The following is a 23,690-nucleotide window of genomic DNA, read 5'->3' on the forward strand; positions in this document are numbered from 1 at the left end:
AAAACAACTTGTTATTGTTTATATCGCTATAATAAACTCATTTGTTATCACATTTATTTAATAATATATTTTGACACACATATTTGTTACGTACTAGGATTTGTAGAGTTTCATTCCGTTGTCGTGATTAATACTGAAAAGAGAAGCCGAAAAGACAGAGAAGTTAGAAGGATACATTTACTTATATACTGCCTTTATTTTCATATAGAATGAGGAAATTACAGTTAAAAATGCTTAGTTTAATATTTTCAGTATTCATCAAGAAACGAAATGTGGAAATGTGTTCTAGGAAGAAACGATATAAGACTAACGCTAATGTAAGAAAGGTACATAGTATGATATCCGATACCATATCACATGTGTGCGGTGTGCGCCGGCCGGACTAAGGTCATCGTGGTACCGAACACATCGCTCATAACTTGCAACTTTCATACTTTCTTTTTATATAGCGATTTAATGCCAATGACAATTTAGCGATTCTTGACTAATAAATCACAAACAGACGTGAGTGCTTATGATATTTGATACGTTAAGTAAATGTCAAGGCAAAAGGGAACGAATGTAACAATCTTACAACGCGGCAGTTTGTATTTCAAGATATACGTTATTTCAATTGACCAGATTGTTACTCTTTAAGTAAGTTCTCTAGCTATCCAAAGTTAATTATAATAGACCGCTTTTACAACATTGGTTGGCAATATTATATTGAGGTATGGAGAATATGGTGTTGCACATTATGAAAGGCGTGTTGAGTAATCAGCACGTGACCTGACCGTGCGGTATCGGGCTCATCGAGGCACATCATATCATTAGATTATGTCTTTACATTTGTTACTTACGTAAGAATTATACTTTGTCATTACTCTAAATATCAAGATAATAAGCGTAAGTAGTTTTGATCGATCCCAACACTCTGTCAGAATTGATAGTAATATTAAATATCTAGATCTTTCATCGATACATTGTAAATAATTTATGTATACTTTGTTCAAATCAATCGAATACAAAAATTATAGTGTAAAAATATACTTAACACCTGATATATATGTCTTTAGGCAATGATTCATCATTCGAGTATTTAAAATTTAGTTAATCTAATAAGTGAATATTTAGATGTCTAATAAATACTTCTCTCTCTTGGGAAATATACAACCACGATAAAATAAAATATAACGACGCACCATAAGAACAGAGCAACGTGAAGTGGCGACGCACGCGCCGTGCACCGTGCACGCGGCGTGACGTCACGCGCACTCGTCTCTATCAGCGTCTAGTCTTTGAGTAAGCAAGTCAAATATTGTCGGTGAGCCACTAAGCTATGATAGCACTGGAAGAACACAGATTTCAACAAGATATATTACAAGATATCTCGCAGAGGATATGTAGATTGTTACTAACACCGATGATCAAAATATCATTCATCTCACGAATATTTAATTATCTACTTAATGAAATTGTAGGTGTCTAAATAGATGAGTGGTGCGAGTCGTGTCCCACACGAGGGCCGGCTATCGACCGCGTCTACGTCCCGTACATACTTTACACTGATCACATGAATTATTACACTGGAGTTATACCCGGTCTACATCTATGACATGATATCTAAACACGAAACGTAGTAATATTTTTTGATATTGAAGATGTTAAAGTATTAATCAGTAATGTGTACATTTGTTTTCATCTACATATTATAAAAGATTATTAATTATAAATCTATCACGAAAATGTTGTGCGTAGAAAATTTTGGGAAATAATTTCACATTAACTATGTACAGTTCGTAGAATAAGATCTTGGACACGATGAAATAAAGTTTCATACCAAATTGGTAATAGAGAAGATTTGTAAATCAAGTAGGTATACTTTGGAAAATTCACTAAAGCACAACCTTGGAAGAATAGTATCTAGACGCACTTACTCACTAGAATAACTTTAGAAATGTTAATCATATAAGGCAAAGTGTCGAAGTTGGGGTCATTTGATAACGTATGTTACAAGATAGTGTTGATACGAATAACTATGTACTTAGATATACACGTTACACTGGATACTAAACTTGTTTAGACGATACACATCCAAAAGGAAATTTTATATTATTTATACGTGTCAAATAAAATGTTCTCTACAAAAGATAAACGAGAACGTTAAAGTCAAAGTTACGAAGTGATACATGCATTGTAGATATAATACAACTATTTTAAACTATTGTACTTCACATGAAACGTTCTACTGTCTTGTCGTACTATTCTAAATATTCGGAATTTTATTGAATTATATTGTGACACACATACGATTTATTAAACATAACATAAAACTTCTACTAATATAATAATATGTATTTATCATAGATATTAAGCGCAAACACCGAAGTTGTTCAAATGAAACGCATACATTTTTGAGCTTTCAATAAATTACCGTAACAAATATTACCGTAATTAGGCGCATCCTTACTTTGGACATAAAATACACATTTAAAAAATTCGAAGCACTTCTACAATAAGCTCCTTTTTATTTGACTACAGTCTAAAACATGGTGTTGCTCGAAGGTCCTTCCGGGGCCTGCCCTTTTGGACTGTTTCATTTTGTAATTTTGACCCGAATCCGAATACAAAATATCTATTGATATTTGCCGTCTGGACACTAACTAAATGTAACTCAGATCAAGCGAAGTACTACATCAGATTTCACATAGAGTTGATTAAACACCACAATAAATATTTACAATATTATTATCATCATTACGATCAACACAAATATAAAGTCCGATCAACAGCAGTATGTGGGCGAAAACGAATGCACGGCAAAGACAACAAATAGGATCGTAGAGGATGGTGTCGGTCGGGGCGCGAGTGCGAGCCGTCGTGGTGCGCCTAGTCGTCGCGGCGCTCCGGCGACGGCTCCCTGGATCAGTCGGGGGACTCGTCGGCGGCGAACGATGTGGCGGGGAACAGCGGGTACCAGCCGTACGTGCGCTGCGGCAACGTCAACTTGTCCAAGCAGATCTCCACGCCGCCTAACGCTAAGTTGTGTTCGAACCCGCCACATCGCTGCCACAGCATCACCACCAAAGTGCGACCGAGAGCTTCGCTGGCCTAAGTAAACACAGTTGCACGTTAGTTGGGAAATATAGGAAATTATAATAGTCACGATCTTGATTATTTTTGGAATATTTTTCTATGACTATCTGAAAACAATACACGTGAAAGGGCAAAAACCTCATACATAATTTGTACCTGATACTTGAGCGTCTGTTTGAAGTGAGGCTCCGTAGTTCGCCTAATGACGCGAGTTTTGCGCTTATGCAGCCACTTGTCCCCATCGCGGAGGTAACACTTGACGTACGAGTCCGGCACTTCTCCGTTCACCCCGTAGACACGACGAGCGTGCGATACCTGATGCACATTATGCACTTCTATGACATACACTTTATAGATTGCGAACTTTATAGAGAATGATACAAGTAGGTAGGATCGTTCTTTTTTTTACTTCTGATCTATGCTACATTAAAGACATTAAAGTGCAAAATATTCTTCTAAGGACGAAAAGAGGAAAAGTGGAGAGAGTTAAGTTTTGTTTGTAGCTCTGATATTTACATAGTTTGTTGTTCTTTTCATACATATTTAATATCGGTAATAAATCAAAGTGTAACATAATTGAGTCGGAAATTTAAAAAAAGTAGCAGTTGTATATAAATGATATGTATTGAACCTCGAGTTCTAGTTGTCCCTTGACCATGATGATGCTAATGTTGATTTCGGCGTGCAGAGGCGGCAGAAGCGCGTTGCGCGGCGGCAGCTGGCCGGGGCCCAGCAGCGGCTCGTCGTTGTCGGGCGCGAGCGCATCGCACGCTGCCGCCGCCGGCACCGCCGCCCACATACTGCCCTTGCGGCCCGTCGCCGTGCCTGCGCCGTGTCAAACTTTACTTAAATTGCTGCTCAGTCATAACCGCCCGTACGGTACTCGCTTGATGCGATGCTAATCATGTCAACTGATATCATACGGGTGGCGGCCAAGGTTTCATCAATATTTACTCTAATTTCATAAAACACGTAAAAGTAACAAAAACCAAAGTACAAAATGATAGTAAACCATTCAATCGAACACTTAAAATGATGGAAAATAAACATTTACATAAAATAAGCACGTCAAACAGCTTCGTGCCAATGTATACAGTTTTGGTTTACATAAAAACGAATCTTTCCTTTCCTAAACACATAAATGAAAGAGAAAGCGTTTTATCGTGTGCAGCCAAGAGTGGAGTCGAGTTTCTAATAGTTGTTTGAAGCGATCCTCAATTTATTATGGTAAGCATTCCGTGTCATGAACAGCCATTTATTGATTCTTAGGAAAACTTGCATTTTGTGGAGGAGTACCGTAACATAACTCATGCCACCGCTGGCTTCGGCGAGCCGCGAACGTCCGCTACGTCATGCGCGACCGCGACCTACGCTTATGCCATATCTACTTTTCCCCATACGATAAAGTTGAAAATGAAACGTATCCAATAAAACGTTATAATGATCTACGGCCTAACTATAGTAGGATAATAATTATATTTACAAGAAATCTAATAGATGCGCTTTGTAATAATGAGTGACATTCGCAGAGATAATGAAATCCAAACATCCTAGGCGACACAATGCCATCGAGATGAACGAAGACGGGCAGCCGAACAGACGGTACACAGAGACAGATGAAGTGAGCGTGATCGCCCGCGGCCGGGCATGCGTCAGGACAGTACAGTACAGACACAGTGAAGTGATGAAAAGCGTCGGGCGCAGCCACATTCAACGGTGCGTGCGCGCGGCCGCCGCGCAAGCGATGTATGACCCATGCTACTACGTGCCCCCAATGTCCACCCGTCTCCCGCCGATCACAACCCGAGCGCGCACGTTCTGCCCCGTTTGGGTCAGATTCAAGCGAGACAGACAGAACGCTCCCAGTCTGTGGCTACGCGGAGTAGGGGTGGAAATGCGGGAACTGGCGGCCGTCGGACGTCACAAGGGATCGCGTACACCGACACCGCGCACGAACTAACCCTGTGCGGGAGTGCGCGCGGGCGCGGGCACGAACGAGCAGTCGCTTACCGAGGTGCTAACGGTCCGTCGCTGCTGACCAAACAAGCACAACACAGTCCAAATCAGTACTACCCTCAATGTTCGCATGTCTAATGATTTCTGTGTGTTACTGTAGAGAGTCAGTCGGGCGGGGCTAGTGTTTCACATTTACGGGTATACCTTAATGCCGTATGGGTGTTTAAGGCAAGAAACCGAAGGAGTGTTTCGTGATATAATAATAGTGTAAAACAAATAAATAAATCAGAAATTAATCAATCGTGATCATATCGGCTCTACAAAGGTTATATCGGTTCTATTACATCATAACGTGGTCACAACTAATACAGTTGAATGAATACGGCTCTACTGGATCGGAAATTTACACATTTACAGGGCTTCGTTATCTTTTATAATAAAGCATCATTATAATTAATCAGGGTCTCAGTGAACTTTTAAAATATCATGGAGTAGTGGTGTGATAGGCGATGCACTAAAACGTATAACACTTACGCCTGGCCGTGGAGCCGGACAGCGACAGAGTGCGTCCGAGCTCGCCCTTGACGGCGCGCAGCGAGCGCAGGATGTCGTCGGGGTCGCGCCGCACGCACGACGAGCGCCGCCGCTCGTTGCGCCGCGACGCCGCCGCCGCCATCGACGGCGATGCGTCGCCAGCTTCTACACAACCGTACCTCACGTTTGCCTCACTCTTACATTGCACTTACCTCGCTTCTAGTCGTGAAACTTCATATTATTTATAACCGGCTGGGTATTGTGTAAAAGTAAAAAGGCAATACTTCTAAAAATAACATTAGGGCTTAACTAAATGATTTTACCTAAATCCATTTTGTTTAGGAACTTGGGTAAAAATATGTTTTATTTATACTCTGGTCACCTGAAACTCAATTTATTTCATTACCCTTCTCTTGTTGTTGAAATGAAGATCGGCGTGATCCGGGCAAGGATCGAGAAAAATCTTTTCCAAGTTGGTAAACTTCAACCTCCAATGTTTCTGACTGCGAGGAGCCACGTCGCGATCCGCCCACCCAAGCATGGTCGGGATGCAGCAATGAAGCACATTCGCCGATCGAATCCACATCATCTGTAAGTTACAATATGTTTTTAAGACACTGAATGTCATTTAACGGTTCTACGAATCCTAAGTCAAGGTATTCGTTAAGCGCGGATCCAAAACTTTTTATGTGTGAATTAAATTGTGTCAAAACCATAATAAACAATTATGACTATATTGCTATGGTTGTCACTCACTAAATACAGTACCTAGTTACTCATTTTTTATTTCGGCATAACTTATCTCAATTTTGCGTGTCGACAACGGGGCATCAACTCGAAGTAAACGCCGAGTCGCCTTATCTCCATTACAACAACGACTCATGAAGAAGATATCATCGTCCTTGGGGAAAATTTCAACAACAACATTAACGTGAAGCAGAGATGAAGGCTAAGTAGGCAATGGGAAGTTCGCGATAACGTAACGATGTCTGGTAAATGAAGTCATGACAAGTACAGGATATAATCGTTTATGTTTTGTGGAGCACAGACAAAATGGCTGTAATGAAAACTAATAGTGAGGGGAAGTGAAATGGATAAGTGAGTGGCGACCATACTTGAAGCTCGTTCGGGGTTGGATCCGCGTTCGGTACCTGACACAGAACGCTGGGAGGCGAAGTCTCCACGGCGTAATGCGCGCGCACCAGTGAGTGAGCCGCGGGGCGAGGCGTTGGCTGACCGCGGACCGCGCTCCTCCAGCGTCCACCACACCGCACGTTCCTCCGCAAATGCTTTTTCAAGCTCCATCTGTCAATAGAATTTTATTTAATATGTGCCAAGGTTACATAAGAGCAGGTTCCTCTAATTTGTATATATTTAAATATTACAAACTAGCTTCTACTTACTTTATTGTCTGCGTTATAAAGCCAATCAAATTCAGCAAAGTATTTTTTTCGAGGAATAATAATAAGCATGCATACATCAATCGATTACTTACAATGCATTCTCCGATTAGAACTGGCTCAATGCCAGGGCAAGCATCCCAAAGAGTAAGTTCCAGCGCCCTGCCGGCCAGTAAGTCAGCAGTTAGACCGCCAAAGCTTAGTGTGGCATTCCACACGGGACTGCACGACGCGGAAGCTGGATCTGTCTCCACCGGTGGACATGTCTCACTAAACAAGAATAATAAACTCAATGATATAATTATTAAATAGTTTACCTGAAAGATCGGCATTTTTAAGTATCTTAATCTTTATTCAAAAATGATTAAATCTACTTACAGCGATGGTAATAAGCGAATTCGTGCGAAAGCCTCAGGCTCGTCTCCATATCCTAGAGTGTGGTCTCTAGACGGCAAGTCATCGGCCGCGATGAGCACGATCACAAGCTTGCGCAGGTCACACTCAAACCACACCTGCAGTTGTGCCCGTGCCGGCGGACGCTCGCGCGCGCGTTCTGCCCGGTCCTGCTCCTACACGTGAAATATAATCATGTGGTCACAACTCGTCACGACATACGTTGTACAACAATGCGACTCACAGGGAAATCGGCTGTGAATGATTCTCATACCACACATAATTCACATTAAAACATTCACAAGGCATTCACCCAGTTTAGGGCTAAATCAGTATGAAAATCAGTACAGCTATATCCCCGACTTGATCATACAAAATCGTTTTATAATAAAGTCACATGGCATGTACAACTTTTATCACGTAAGTATTACTACTGAACAAACATAGGGTGATGTTGGGATAAACGAAAATGCTTATAAATATAATTTTTCAAGTTTTGTTATGCAAATCTAAACCAGTAATAGATCTCTGGGGAATGCATTGTACTTTATCAAGTAACATGCAGCAACCATCAGCTATATTATCAATCTGTCATCAGCAAGAGAGAAGTTCATAAGACGGTCAGTAATTTTGTGCGGTATTTATAGCATTACAATCATCATCACCACTGATATTTTCAGAACTCGTTATATTCAATTCATTTCAAAATATGATGTTAAATTAACATGCGTCGGGCTGAGGCATTTCTATTAAACACAAAGTAATGAATAAAATCGGATGTTCTCATCCGCCATGCAGGAAGCTGTATCATGCTGATACCGGTTTCACAAGCTGCATGTACCTACGTCTGTAGCCGAAACAAAACGTTCACCCGGACATTCTCTAAGAATATCGTTAGTCTTTTAGCTTATGCCTAAATATCTATCCAGTGTTCATTGCACAAGCTCGTATGGGATAAGGAAATCTATATCCAAGTCTACGTTAAAAAATTGCATTATTGTCTACGGTAGGTCTATAAATCATTGAAATATTATTTCATGTAAATATAAAAAATGCCTGTCTGGTCAACTAAAGCATTAGAAATGTATTGCTTTTCTCTACACTATGCTATAGCTGTATAACATTTGTATTGTCTATATGTTAATTATCACGCTGTTAATCTACTTACTTTAATGTTGCAATATTTGATAGAGTACTGTAGTTTGGCATCGTTATTTACAATAATGTTTAAGATCTATCTAGGTAGTATCCTGGGATTTATAATGTGCCTGTCGCAGAGCATGATGGCATGATTGCATCGGCGCATTCACTCACATCGACATTAAATAATGGTATTACAGATAAATAACACATTAGTACTTAAAGCGTTAACGATACACACGTGTATTTTATTCATAACAATTATAAAACGCCATACAGTATAATTAAACATTATTTCATTTTAATGGAAAGACATCGTTTGGATCAAAATTCGTGTCACACACAAAGGCTTCACGTTTTATACGGTGCTTTAACTAGTTCAATATGCACATTATCGACATTGTGCAACTACATGCATTTTTCAATCCGTATATAACGAATTTCAACAGTCAACTACTTAAGAGCGGTTATGTACATCGTGTTGCTGTACGGTGTCGTCATCACATGACAGAAGCGTCGGTGCGCGCCTGTCGTTCAAGGTGTTCCAGTGCGGTGTACCGTGCTGCCACCACTCGAAGCTCCTAACGAGACTAGTCGCTGCGAGCGCCTTCGATACAAGTGCGGCATCACACTAAACTAAGTCAACAGCAAGACTCGGTAACAGACACTCGATGCGCTAGATATGAGACGGTACAAACGGGAGTGTGGGCTCGTGGTCGCCCCTCGGCGGGCGCGCGCGCTTCGTGCGCGCCACGCGACGCGCTCACCTCTCGTCGCCGGCGTCCTCCCCTCGTGCTCGCTGGCGTCTCTACCGTTCCTTTGATGCTACCTTACTGTGTCACTTATGTCTTCACTTTTTGTTAGTATATGAAGTGAGCTGTGTGTGCCGAATATTATCTATCGCGGTTGTGATTAAATTGATGTAACTTTTGTTGTCATTGGCTAAGCTGAAAGCTGTGGCGAAACTAGCTTCACTACATCTCATTTCGCACTGTCGGTAGACAATGAGCACTAATCATCCACGGTAACCTATAGATGATACTCGATGCCGGGACGAGTCCCCTAAGCTACGATCGATCACTAAAACTGTGATTAGCATCTCTCTACACTTACTTATACTCTTGTGATTCATCGTTATTTGTGTATTTGCCGATCATTCCCTAATTCCGCTCGGTGCCGATGGCGACATTATGAAATTGGTCGGGTGATAGAAAAAATAAAAATCTGAAAATAAGTAGGTAGCATTTTTTCACACTTCACTTAGGATAATAATTATATAAACGGTAACGTATAACGAATATAGATAACAAATAAGGTTATAAATATACGTAGGTATATAAATATTTCAAGTAAACAAACAGAGCATCCCTTTTCTAAATAGTAAAGGTTAACAAAGTTAAAGTACATCTACGGTCGTATATATAGTAGAAACACTAATCTCTTACAACTAGACTAACGTGGAAGATGTTCGACTGATTAGTGCTACAGTATCACAGCAGATCAGTGGAGACCAGCCCCTGCACTCCGACTCTATTCTCACCCAAAACCGACAGCAAATCGTTCCGAGCAAGTTCATTACATGGAGTCTATGCCTTTATACTTAGTTTGGAAAAAGAACTTGATCGGTTTCAGAGCTGCAGTGATCGCGCCACTCCGGTTGGCCTCAGTACATGAAACGACCGACGAAGATTCTTTATACCAGCAACATACTATCAGCTCCTCGTTCACATGTTCAACATAGTATGAATAGAGACAATCTCTTAATTACATAACATTACTTTGTACAATGGATACTAATATTTGATCAAATCATTGAACTCCGAGATGTTCTAGGGCTCGTCTCTTTAAAGCTCATCCTCAATTAAGTTAACAACTAACGAAAAATGGATTTAATTGATTGTGATTCTAGTTAGTGGATCATCTTGGGATGTATACCTAAGCGACGAACTTTGTACATGCAGTGTTGTCCACGTGGATGTACCGTAAGCTTACAGTCTCTTTAGTATATCTCGTTGATGATCTATTAACCACATAAATACACAATGATTGTAGAAGACCACACGCTATCAATGAATGATCCGAAAAGCGCAGAGGAGTAGGCACCGAGTGACAGTCTCTACTAAAGTTTATGAAGGAGCGATTGGCTCAATGTCTTATGGGTTCACAACACATATTGTTACAATTAAAGCCTATTTATGGATATTATACCGGGGTTTTCGGCAATTTCCGTCGGGTCGGCGACGATGGTGATTTGTCGGTATCCGGTTCTGTGAACCAAAACACAGGTTAATCTAGTCTTTAAATTAAAATTCCATTCAACTTAAGTGACTAAAGAAGTAAGAATAGAAAAGTGTGAAAATACCGTGTCGCCCAAGAAGGAGGCTTGAAATGATGGTGCAGAACAAGACAGGTACAGAAAAAATGCTGTTGACATAGCAATTTTAAAAGGTTAAACAGGAAAAATAAATTAAACCAAAGGAGGAAAGAGAAAGATTGTGTGAATAATTCTAGTAAAAAATTCATTAGGTGTGAGTATTTTTGTGCAAGAAGAAGAATAGTGGTTTCTTATCAATTTCATGGTGATTTCGATAGTTAATTTAGTTTTTTGAGGGAATAACTATACAAATATCAGGAGATTTTCATCAAGAATTATAAAAAAATTGAATGATATGCATACCGTAAAGAGCGTGGTGATGCAAAGAAGACTGCGAGGCTTGCGTGGGCTGATCATCGAGCTGTGGCGCGGGCTCCACGAGCAGCTCGACACTGTCACCGCCACGTTCAAGTACGGCGCACACTTCCTCGAAACTACGTTCTGTCAATGGCACCCCACCCCATTCCAGCACCTAGAAAATTACATCACATTTGCTTGTTGATTTGACACGTGTCTGTTAATTTCTTGATCAATTTGTCCCCAGCGAGGTAGGTGTAATAACGGGCAGGATTATTTTTACTAAAGTTACGTTTGACCGTTAAACCTTGGGCCTTGATACGTGTCACGTCGATACCTCGCAAAGGGATAATGAAGGTTGTGATGAAGGTATGTCGTTAATCGGAGCTGAGACCACAAAATTTGATTAACCTGTTTATAGTCAATGGAGAAACTGACTAATAAACCTTCTTCATTGGCTAAATTATATAGGTACTTACAATGTTTTGTGTGTCCCCCATATTCTTGGTGAGTCAGTTATCAGAGAAATCAGCGTTTTGTGTTATTGTTCACTAAAAATGCGATGTTATTGTTGGTGTGAATACCTTATCACCCTGCTGTAGGCCGGCGAGGTCGGCGGGTCCGCCGGGCACGGTCCACACAATGACGGCCTCGCGGCGCCCGCTCGCGTCCGGTTTGCCGCCCACCACACGCATACCGAAACCGCGCGCTGTAATTAATAATTTCCACGGGTTGGGTGAAAACCTTTTGTTGACTGAGCGATGTTATATTTTTTAGATTACCCTCAGAAACCCAAGCCCGCTTTTTATTTTGGTGAATAAATAAACAGACACATAAGAAGTAGAATAAAAAATTCGAAATTAGTTTAATTATTTCCCAGGGCGGTTATGACCTTAAGGGAAGTTCTTTTAAGTAATAAAATCTTACAGCGATGTCCTTTATCATTGGGATCGCGGCGCAATGAGACACGCCTTGGTGTGCGGTCATCGACATCATGGATGACAATTTTGATGGCTTCAGCGTCGACAGACATTTGCCGTGCAGCTGCTGTGAGCGCGGCGGCGGCGGCGGCGGCTGCAGCAGACACCGCCGCAGCTGGCTCCGTCGACGTGTCTGAACTGCGCGATGCCAGAGCTGCCATCGCATTTAAAGCACCTGTCCGCTGTTGTAACGCAGCGATATCGGGCCTGTGCAAATATTTTTTTAATAATTTAGCTTTCACTAAATATTAAATTAATTTACAAAAGGTTCTTCAATTGATATCCAATACAATCACTGAAATAGGACAAGTGTTTAAAAGATATAAATTATAAAACTCACAATTGGCTGCCACGTCGCCTAATCGGTCGATCTTCGTCGACACTGAGCCCGGATATTTGTGGTGTAGAATCAGTGTCATCCGTGCGGTACGAACCACGTCTTGAAGTTGCACCGGCTACCACATCTACTGCTGATGATCTACATGGGTAACATAATTTATTTATTTAGGGAAAACAAACAGTTACACACTTTTCTTAATAAGTAACATAAGTAAGATATAATTAGCAGATATTTTCTTGTAGAGAAGCAAAGCCTTGAGTTTTTCCGTGTAGGGTAAAACTCCAATCTGGCAGAACAATCAACTCCAAGTAAACTTTTTAATAAAGAAATAACTGAATTTGTCATCACAATCATATCTGAGAGAATTATTTAGTGCAACAAAGCTGAATACTGAATACGAACACTTAAATATTTACAGATGGAGAATTACCTCCTAGATATGGATGGCGGTGCATTGAGCGCGGGTTGGTGCGCGGGTGACTGCTTGGCGGCAGGTTGATCCTCGTCGCAGGAGCGCTGGCGCGGGGCTCGCACGGAGCGGCGGCGCGCGGGCGTCACGGTGCTCGGCCGCCGGGACTCCACCGTCGGCGTGGTGCTGCCGCCGCCCTTTAACTGCCGCCGCGGGCAGCGTGGTTACGAACTCATACTCATTTTTATTTATAAAACTAAATACTTAATAGAATAGCAGCCTGCAACCCAACTAACCAATTAAGGTTAGCTGCTCTTATAAAGATGGAGTTGTATTTAAATACATTTTTAAAATATTTGTAGCATAACCTTGACCTACATTTTGATTAATATAATGACCTTAGTACGAAAATGTTGAATAAGTTTACCGATAAACATTACCTTTTCTAGCTCTTTTAACGATGCGGGCGATACATCTGAGTGTCGTCGTAGTTCAGGCGAGCGTGGTGGTGCGAGTCCAGTGCCGCCGCCGCCACTACCGAGCCGAGCCTCCGAGTGGCGGCGTTGCAGGGCCTCCAGTACTGGCACCTCCAACAACGAGTCCGTGCTGTCTTGAGCTGCAGGCGGCAAGCGCGGCGCTGCCTTGCGACGACACACTGAGCAACGCCATGAGTTCTAACGGAAAATAACGAAGTATAATAACTAATAACAACCATAGCAGCTGCATTTGATACACATCTAGATATACGGTACTTATCACAACTAACTTTGTTGAGCCACTTATGTATGTGTATCGCAGAGTCTATAATTCATCTAAAAATAAATGAGTAAGAATTAAATTCTATGACCATTGAGGCTAAATGCATGAATTCGATAATGAGTATTGAATCTCGATCCTAATCCTTACACAGATCTGATTACCAAAATTAACATCACAAAATCATGATATCTTACGGCATCTTCGTCGCTGGCCGGTTTGGAGTAAGAGGAGCAGTCCTCACAGACGCGGTGCTGGCATCCATTGCACGTGTGGAACACCTCACCTGGCTTCAAAGCTTTCAAGCAGACGCGGCATGCACCCGCGCGGGAAGGCGCTTTCCCTGCCTCACTATAACAAGTTTCTTAGTTTTAGGTCTCATTTTGTGTCATCATTATAGTAAGGACACAATGGAAGTGCGAATAATTAAAAGAACTTGTCGAATAGGACAGTATAAGAGCTGTATACCGTTCGGCCTTTGCTGTTGTTGCTGGAGGTGGAGGCTGAGCGGGTGGCGGTGCCGGTGCAGGCTCTGCCACTACCTCGGTCGCTCCCTGCCGAGGACCTAGCTTTGTTACTGAAACAAAAAAACCTATTTATTCAAAATCTTAAGGCCAATTATTACTTTCAACTCTTTACTTACGAATTACAATTCAATGGACCCGACAGCTGTAGTAAGTTCAACCCCAAACTAGATTTGAATTGACTGCTTCGAAATGAACTGAAAGTCATTCAAACTCAAATTACATTCAGTTCATTGTTATGAAATACTGAATTGGAATGAAACGATGGGAATTCAAATAAGTCCGCAGTTTGTGTCTACCTTCCGAGCAGGAATCTGCTAACAATGCGTGCCAGCTCCGCGCGCCCCCCTCGGCCCGGTCCTGCGGGAGACGCGTAGCGCGCGATATTTCGCTATGAATATTAAGAAATGATCATGAATTCCATCGTGAACTTCTCCTAAGCGCTGTCAAATACCTAACACGTTTTTATGTGACGTTCATCACATTAATCCGTTTTAATATGGGTACGATTTATTTTTTGTCAAACAGTTTAACCAAGAATACTCTATACTAATTTAATAGGGTTTAATCTGAAAATTGTCCGTATAACATTTATTTTGATATTGTGAACAGTTTAGCTTGCCTGCGCGCTAAGTAAAAAAAAACCTGTGAAAGCCCCTGATTAAAATTTGTAATGAAATAATCTATACTAATATAATAAAGCTGAAGAGTTTGTTTGTTTGTTTGTTTGAACGCGCTAATCTCAGGAACTACTGGTCCGATTTGAAAAATTCTTTCAGTGTTAGATAGCCCATTTATCGAGGAAGGCTATAGGCTATATAACATCACGCTACGGTCATTAGGAGCGGAGTAGCAACGAATGTTACAAAAACGGGGAAATTTTGACCCATTCTCTTAGGTGACGCAAGCGAAGTTGCGCGGGTCAGCTAGTGTAATAGAAAGCGTACCAGAAATTGGTGTGCCTTTTATTAGAGGAACGAGAAAATTGTAATGAACACCAGAATTATAATACAGTCACCTATCATCTATAAAAGCGATATCTACTATAAAATTGTAATAAAAAGTACATAACTTTGATAAGCTCGCTAGTAAATATTAGCTAGTAGCAGTATAAACAAGTGGAGCTACAACTATATTATTACCCTTTGTTTATCTACCCGCTATGAGTGACCACCTTCCACAAAAGTTTCGTTCTGACAGAAATTACCATAGTAATTATACGGTCACCGACTCACCGAGTGGGATATAAAGTTTTGTTTGTTTGTTAGCACAATCTGAAACTTCATTATACTAGATAATTAATGCAATCATATTTTGCTTAGCTTTGCTTATGTATTTTAAGTATTTTTTTTGTTTATAGTAACAAAAGTACAGATGGTTAAGTAGGAATGTAGGAACTAAGTAATAAGATTTTAAGTCGGGGAGAATAATTGCAGACGAAATTATCGGATTATTCCAAAGTAATGTACGCTTTTACTATATTGGAAAATTGTTTTTTTTATAATACCTGTATTTGTTGACTTCGCTTTGCCTCTCACTAAAAGCCTCTGCCTAGTTGTAGCGTTTTAATTAATTTGTAAAATATTAAGCAATAGTCAAAAATAGTTGCGTATAAATATACAATAAAACGTCACTACAACTTCACTACTTACACATAAAATACTTTTATTGTGAACTCGTCAACAATATAGGGGCTGAAAATGTATACTACATCTTCTTTCGCTCAGTCGATGTGTTACAATATACCCTGAGGACAGGTCTACGCGTCTTTATGACGTTCAATGCATAAACCTAGGTATATAAGACTTAAATAAGTATAAAAAAGCATAATATTTCAATGAATATTTTTATTACTAAATAAATACAATAAACTCACTTCAACGTATTTCTAAACTCAGAGTTTAACGTTTTGTTGTAAATATTCAACATTATAAAGTGACATAATATCAACCCAAGGAAAATTGCTTACTTTATGCATGGGATTGAGTTAACGCTCGCGGTGTTAGGTACACATAAATAAGGGTAATAAAGGCCTCAGGGAAACAAACACAAAACAGTCTCTCCAATCTACGGCATACATGAATAGTTTCAAGATTTATTATCTCGCGTACGTAACATGTTGCCAAACGAATTACATTTTATTATTAGATCATTTATCTTGCTTTTATGTTTTAGTAGTAATTTGTCATAATATAAATTTTACTACATCCTACGTTATTATCTTTAAACAGATTTTTACGTCAATGTGACGAATGTATATTGTTTTGGGATGAAAGATCTGAGGTATCGCAAGATAGGGTACGTTTTGGACCCAAAAGATCACGGGACCGGAATGTTGATTTTCCACCGCCCGACCACTGGGAATGCTAAGGGGAGTCACTTTACATCTATCTTAGATCCTACATTATTACATTTTGTGAATTGTATTCCCTTAAATGTACTGAAAGGTTATTTCAAACGCGTCTATAAATAAGTGCTACAAAAGTTTTCATAAATCACAGCAGTTTATTCTTAGGAATTGAGAAGTTGGATTAGTTATTTCTTGTAATAGAGGTTTATTTTTAACTTGCGGATTATCCTTTTGCCGGTATTATTTCGCATGTTAAACAGTATTCTAAATATAAGATAGACGTATAAATAATTCTTATCAGCCCACGTGGTGTCCATAACGCGGAGAGTGTGGGAGTGAAGGTTGTAGGTGAACATCCTGTTGCTATTTATGCACTGCAGCTATTTTCAGACTTGAAAGTTGATTGGTTACAGAACGTAACTGAGTTAAAAATATATGTATGTATCTTATTAGATTTGTATTACAATGTATTACTGTTTGGATATTTATCACATTTTTTTTTCTGACTAAATAAAAAAGTGATTATTTCTTACTTACACTAATGTCAACAAAACATATTTTCATTTGAATCGATTTGTGAGCAAGTTAACGCTTTATTTGATAAAAATATCCAAAATCTATAATTCAAAACATTCTCAGTATGAGAACCCAAAATAAAAGAATACTTTTATCATTCACGGATGCCAACGTCTCTTATATTTATGGCCAAACAATTGTGAAGTCCCTGAAATTTGTATAAGGCTTAGAAGGAATACATTTCTGATCCGTCAGACCAATTTTACGCATTACTAAGCTTAGGAATTTGGTATCTCATTTTATCCGATTGCTGTAAAAAGCGCAAAGTTTATTTGGCTTTCTTTGGCTTTCTTTTTTGGAACATGTTTTATACTACATGCAAATTTAATGTCAGTGTCTTCTTCTTCTGCTTTTCAGAAGAAGGAATGCCATCAAAAACATTCTGTAAAAACCTCAAGTCTCGCCGTAAAAAGTTGTGAGATCGATATAATACCAAGTCGATTAATGTATTTAGTCTCTACTTAAAGGACCTTCTGTCTTAAGTTATTACGTATGTTATTATCATGCCAATTTAAAAAAAAATACCTTTAAAACAAATAGACCGACCTGGCCATCGCATGATTTAATTATTAGTATGTAGCACACTACACAGCACGACGAGAAGTTAATGCTCCTGAAATGTTAATGGCGAATTTGTGTTTTCTTGCGATGACCAAGTCGATCTAATTGTTTTAAAGGTATTTTTTTTTTAAATTGGCATGATAATAACATACTTAATAACTTAAGACAGAAGGTCCTTTAAGTAGAGACTAAATACATTAATCGACTTGGTATTATATCGATCTCACAACTTTTTACGGCGAGACTTGAGGTTTTTACAGAATGTTTTTGATGGCATCTCACTTCTTTTTGTAGAGCGAACATAAGTCCAATTTGTATGGAAAGACGTTTTTTTTTTCATAATTCAACATATTTTCCTATGGGAATGTTGTTCAGTTTCATGGGCTAAACACCCTTATCCACCCTATACCCCCTCCCCCGTTATGTCTCATATAGTAGGTACCTATTTACACCTATTTATTTTATTTTCTACTGTAATAATAATTCATTAACTGCAAATGTAACCTTGTAATCTTATAGATTTATATGGGATTACAAAGTTATTGTTGCAGTTGGTGTATTTAGAAAACTGGACCGAAATTAGAAAATATTAAATTTTTCCCATGATTAAGACACTAAACCCTATTTGTATTCTAAATTTTAAGCTTCTAAGTCTGCTAGAAGTACCTTAGACTTTTGATGATCGGTGAGTCAGTGAGTCAGTGAATCAGTGAGTGACAAAATTCAAAATTTTAACAAGTTGTCATTCCTAAACTACTGGTTCAAATTGACTGAAATTTTAAATATACCGTGTTTATACAATGACTAATTAGTCGCTGAAAATCCAGGCTTCTTGTTTGATCCACTACGAAATTATAGGGGTGTCAAAAATAGCCCGAATTGCTTCGAGAAAAGGATGTTACGGCCGTGCCGCTTTTTTTTTGCTCGACTTGCGGGGGCACTTCCGTGCCCCCAGATTCATTAACTGCAAATGTAACCTTGTAATCTTATAGATTTATATGGGATTACAAAGTTATTGTTGCAGTTGGTGTATTTAGAAAACTGGACCGAAATTAGAAAATATTAAATTTTTCCCATGATTAAGACACTAAACCCTATTTGTATTCTAAATTTTAAGCTTCTAAGTCTGCTAGAAGTACCTTAGACTTTTGATGATCGGTGAGTCAGTGAGTCAGTGAATCAGTGAGTGACAAAATTCAAAATTTTAACAAGTTGTCATTCCTAAACTACTGGTTCAAATTGACTGAAATTTTAAATATACCGTGTTTATACAATGACTAATTAGTCGCTGAAAATCCAGGCTTCTTGTTTGATCCACTACGAAATTATAGGGGTGTCAAAAATAGCCCGAATTGCTTCGAGAAAAGGATGTTACGGCCGTGCCGCTTTTTTTTTGCTCGACTTGCGGGGGCACTTCCGTGCCCCCAGATGTGAGGATAAAATTTATTTTTGTTTTACTATAAATTGGGAGCTTTTATTCGAAACCTTTCTCGTTGTTATATAGCTGATTTTACTACTAGTAGTTACGCAGATTGGCTTAGCTCAGTAAGTCTTCACGCTTAGGCGGTGCTAATATTCCAACGGTCCCTACATACGTGTATGTAGTTCAGTTATTACGTAAGTTGGGCCCACAGTTATGTAACTTCGTGTGAAGTCTAACAATTTATTTACCTCTGGCATTATTAGACTTGTTATGAGCAGCAACAATGTTAATATGCCATACAAAGTGTAACTTTCAAAGGCAAATGTTTCCCTAATTAAATCCAATTAACGCCGATGGACTTTCATCCCTTGACCACGTTCAGGTGGGCTACTGTTTTTCTTGGAACTAAATTAAGATGGTGGTGTTAGTTTACCTTTATCTTGGGCGGTGAGCAGCGAGGAGGAGAGGGTTTGTCGTAGTTTGCCGAAGGTCCCGGGTGACTCTATTTGCCCAGTCACTGTGCTCGTTGTCTCCTCCGTCGCCACCATCTGATTAAGCAAACAACAATAAATTAAACACAAGCATAAAATATTCTGAAGCTAAAAGTCCTTTTTAGAAGAATCAAATCAATAGAAAAAGAATCCCAATAAAGTTCGTTTTTTATTAGAGAAATAACGAAGTATGTAACGATAAAAATGCCGTGAATTAGTGATCCCGATAAAAACACTTGCGCTGAAGAAGAACTCGTGTCGTGGAAAGCGACGCTGCGCGGCGATAAAACTCTTCATACAAAAATAACGACTCAGTAATACTGTCGTAAATTTTATGGAGAGCAACAGATGGAGAATGAAATACATCAGAGACGAAAAAATCAATATTGTCGTCTCCCGAACTAGACTACGGAGCGATTTTATTGCTTCCCTCGCAAGTCATCTCAAACTTTCTCTTCAGTAACTATAAGTGATGGAGGCCAAAATAGACGCGAAGGATTACGGTCACTACTTACTATCAATTTTGTATCAATAAACTTCTGTACGGTAGAAAGTGGTCAATAGTTTGCAAGTATTATACCTTGTCGTGCTGCGATAAGGCGTTCAACTATTATTTCTTTGTAATTAGCAACAGATACATTTTACGTTGACGATGACGCACACATTTAAAATGTATAATCTATATAATTATAAATGTGTGCTTTGAACATAGTATAATTTATTTCATTCTTGGTATATTTTCCACAGATTTTATCTGACACTAGCTGACCCGCGCAACTTCGCTTGCGTCACCGAAGAGAGAATGGGTCATAATTTTCCCCGTTTTTGTAACATTTTTCGTTGCTACTCTGCTCCTTATGGCCGTAGCGATGATGTTATATAGCCTATAGCCTTCCTCGGTAAATGGCCTATCTAACACCGAAAGAATTTTTCAAATCGGACCAGTAGTTCCTGAGATTAGCGCGTTCAAACAAACAAACAAACAAACAAACCAACAAACAAACAAACAAACTCTTCAGCTTTATAATATTAGTATAGATTTACCTAATGGATATTTCAATTAAAATCATTATACCTATATAATAGAACTATGTTTACACTTCTGCCTTATTACAAAATAAGGAATAAAGGATCTTTACAAGGTCCTTTGAGTCCATCCCCTTATCACATTTGTATTCAAAAGAGGAAGATGTTGTATGTTATACTATTTACTAGTTTTTGCCTGCGGTTGTATCCCGATAGAATTAGATTTGTGCCGTAAGGGGAGTATAGTAATTCGTATTTTGCCAACTGGATCTTGGGACCTTGAACCCTCTTTTACATTGGCATAAGAGTTTTACTCAGATAATTTGATAAAATAGGCTATATTGTATGGATGAGATCGAGATACGACACCACATACGATATAAAAACCACGTCTATTTGTAGTGGAATGGTTTCGTGAAGAATATCAGTTGTCTCAGAAAATATGGTTGCGTACCCGTTGGACCTCAAAGATTAGACCCTATTACAAATATTACCCGTTCGACCTAATGTTTAGGTCTTTTGGACCTTCTTCAAAATAAAATAATCAATGTGCCCATTGGACCTCATTTGTAGTACCCGTTGGACCTTCCAAATTAAAACAAGTAAAAAAGTAAACGTTGGACCTCTTTTTTAGTACCCTTTGGACCTTCAAAAAATATGTGTTCTTGTTGTTCGTTCAATGTTATTTAGTTGGGAAAGGGGTACAGTTATGTTGAAAATTGTTAAATGGAAATCAAAAAAATTGACGAAACAAGTACCTAAGCAAATACACGGTATTACTATTATTATTATTTTGGTAACCTTCATGTAGAAACACCAATGAAACTTATGTATATAAAGTGTAATATGTTTTATAAGTAAAATAGACAATCGAACATTATCATTTTTTGGACATACGCAAGGCAAACTCGCGTCTAAGCTAGACCTTTCCTCGCTCTCTTCGGCGCGCGGGCGCAGGGAGTAGACAAAGGGGTATGGTGCGGGGTGAGTATTAGAGGGATCGCAGGCCAGCAAAAACAAAACAGTGACATTTTGCATTACATTACAATTAGTTGGAGCTTTAAGTTGTTGACGTGTGTGCATTTGTGCAATAAAGTTCCGTGTGGTAAAAGGTGATAATCACAAGTAATAAGAAAATAAGCAAACGTTTAATTAAGTACCTGGTAAGTATTAAATTACTTTATCTGTTGCATGTTTAAGTGATTTTATTTGGATGTATATTTCAAATCTTCCCTGGTTTTCTTTTCTGATAATTTTGTCACTATTATTTCTATATTTAATTTGTCTCTGCTAATTATTGAACAATTATTACTTACAATACTGTGAATTTGTAAAATTAGTCATGCTAGCATTCCACCAAATTATTATACATTAATTAATTTGTTCATACACACACGACTCGTCCAGCCGACCGTCGACTAGCCGGTGCAAAATGTGTCATTATTAGTAACATTGGTTATGATTAAAATAAAAAATAATCATAATAATACACTTTAGTCTTCTTTGGAACTTTGTTTTATGGACACTCTTCAGAAGTTACCTAATTATTGTTATAGATTTTAGTCCAATTGTTTTTCTTATTTTTTATTTCTTATTTCTTTTTCTTATAGCTGAGTTTACTCAATTAGTTGTCTTTTATGTTGTGGTAAATTTACTCACTACTTATTTCGTGTAAAATAATAACTTAAATAAAACGAATATATTTAATGGCCTGTTTCAGATTAAAGAAGAATCATTGTTAATGAATAATGTCTCAAATAGAAGTAGTCCCTTCAACAAGTCGACATAATAATATAGATAAAACACAAGAACTTTGTTTCGTGACATCTAAAAGAGGTGGTGAGATTCTGCTAAATGATGGTTACCAGTACTATAAAAAAAAAGATAATAAAAATGGGTCCTCACGGTGGAATTGCAAATATAAATCGAAGTGTCGCGGCACTATAACAATTAAAGGAAATACGATTATGAACAAAGTCAGGACACTGACATGTCTGGCTACAACGTTTTAATTTTGAGAAAAGCCGCCATATTTAGTTTTTGCTTGCAAAAAGTAAGTAAATTCTATGATATACTGTGATTATAATCATTTATATGATTTGTATTCAATAATATAGGTACTTTAATTGCTTAAAAAAATAAAGATCATGTAATGGCATTACTGTTATTTAATTGTAATTAGAATTTGTGATCTTAAACCAATATGTTTACCAATATAATAATTATTATTTTTATATCTTCAGTCTGTTTACTTTAGGATAAAACTGATTTTAATATTTGATCTGTGATTTATATACATTATTTTACTGATAATACACATTATTTTATATTAACAATTATCCACACCCTTCTGGTACAACCTGTAGGAATATACCAACTTAAAGATTTATAATCGGGTAAATACGTGATCTAATTGGAATAGGTGATTTTATCTATACATATAATAATCAAAGTCCTGACTCATTCACTAAGTCACCAACGCAGGGCCCAAACCCCTGAACCTATAAAGCTGACGTTGTTGCTTTTATATCTTTGAATAAACATATTGATTTATTTATTGCATCGTGTTTTATTTTTGATTAAGTGTCTCACTTTTGTGCACGATTGTACTTTAGCTATTCATACGAAGATGTAAAAAAATGGGTCCAACGGAACACGTTGTTTAATAGGGGGTCCAATGGGCACTAAAGTATAGGCAAAATCCAAGTTTTAAGGTCGAAACGGCACAAGGAGGTCCAAAGGGTCATGATAGTCAGTGAGGTCCAAACTTGGAGGTCCAACGGGTACGCAGTCGAAAATATGTATACGAGGACCGAGACTGTTGTCATATAATATTCATGAATATTAGATCATTTGTGAGGAGACTGCCACAGTACATCCTTGGGGAGTATGTGCCGGCCGTCGGCCGCTCGCGACCGCCCTCACTGCTTCCTCTATTCTCACATTATTGGATTCGCCACAAAGCCAAGTTCGTGACCGAGCTCTTTCCACTTCAATGCATTATAAATGAAGCTGCCGTTTGCAATTACACATTAACTTTTGTGAAGCAGTCCAGTGGAAAACGATACTAGGAAATATCGTAAAC

The 23,690-nt window shown here is 38.6% G+C and overlaps 1 protein-coding gene across 6 annotated transcripts in view; it reads right to left on the reverse strand.

The window, feature by feature from the left end:
• Positions 1-14: 14 nt before the first annotated feature.
• Positions 15-23,690, reverse strand: part of Fife (regulating synaptic membrane exocytosis protein fife) — a 100,375-nt gene continuing 76,699 nt past the window's right edge. For 3 of the 6 annotated variants that reach the window (XM_076122737.1, XM_076122739.1, XM_076122738.1), the window contains 18 exons: positions 19,522-19,636; positions 14,123-14,231; positions 13,852-14,005; positions 13,339-13,572; positions 12,920-13,101; positions 12,490-12,627; positions 12,097-12,356; positions 11,754-11,878; positions 11,176-11,344; positions 10,707-10,765; positions 7,344-7,534; positions 7,061-7,235; positions 6,717-6,870; positions 5,972-6,154; positions 5,566-5,730; positions 3,707-3,900; positions 3,232-3,390; positions 15-3,090 (listed from right to left, as the gene is read on the reverse strand). In XM_076122737.1, coding sequence (XP_075978852.1) covers positions 2,905-3,090; positions 3,232-3,390; positions 3,707-3,900; positions 5,566-5,730; positions 5,972-6,154; positions 6,717-6,870; positions 7,061-7,235; positions 7,344-7,534; positions 10,707-10,765; positions 11,176-11,344; positions 11,754-11,878; positions 12,097-12,356; positions 12,490-12,627; positions 12,920-13,101; positions 13,339-13,572; positions 13,852-14,005; positions 14,123-14,231; positions 19,522-19,636 — 2,952 coding nt within the window. In that variant the 3' untranslated portion in view covers positions 15-2,904. Of the gene's footprint in view, positions 3,091-3,231; positions 3,391-3,706; positions 3,901-5,085; positions 5,107-5,565; positions 5,731-5,971; positions 6,155-6,716; positions 6,871-7,060; positions 7,236-7,343; positions 7,535-10,706; positions 10,766-11,175; positions 11,345-11,753; positions 11,879-12,096; positions 12,357-12,489; positions 12,628-12,919; positions 13,102-13,338; positions 13,573-13,851; positions 14,006-14,122; positions 14,232-19,521; positions 19,637-23,690 lie in introns of those variants that run through there. The other 3 variants (XM_076122740.1, XM_076122741.1, XM_076122742.1) reach the window with 3 other exon arrangements.

The sequence above is a fragment of the Anticarsia gemmatalis genome, chromosome 14 (genome assembly GCF_050436995.1).
Source record: "Anticarsia gemmatalis isolate Benzon Research Colony breed Stoneville strain chromosome 14, ilAntGemm2 primary, whole genome shotgun sequence".
NCBI classification, from domain to species: domain Eukaryota; kingdom Metazoa; phylum Arthropoda; class Insecta; order Lepidoptera; family Erebidae; genus Anticarsia; species Anticarsia gemmatalis.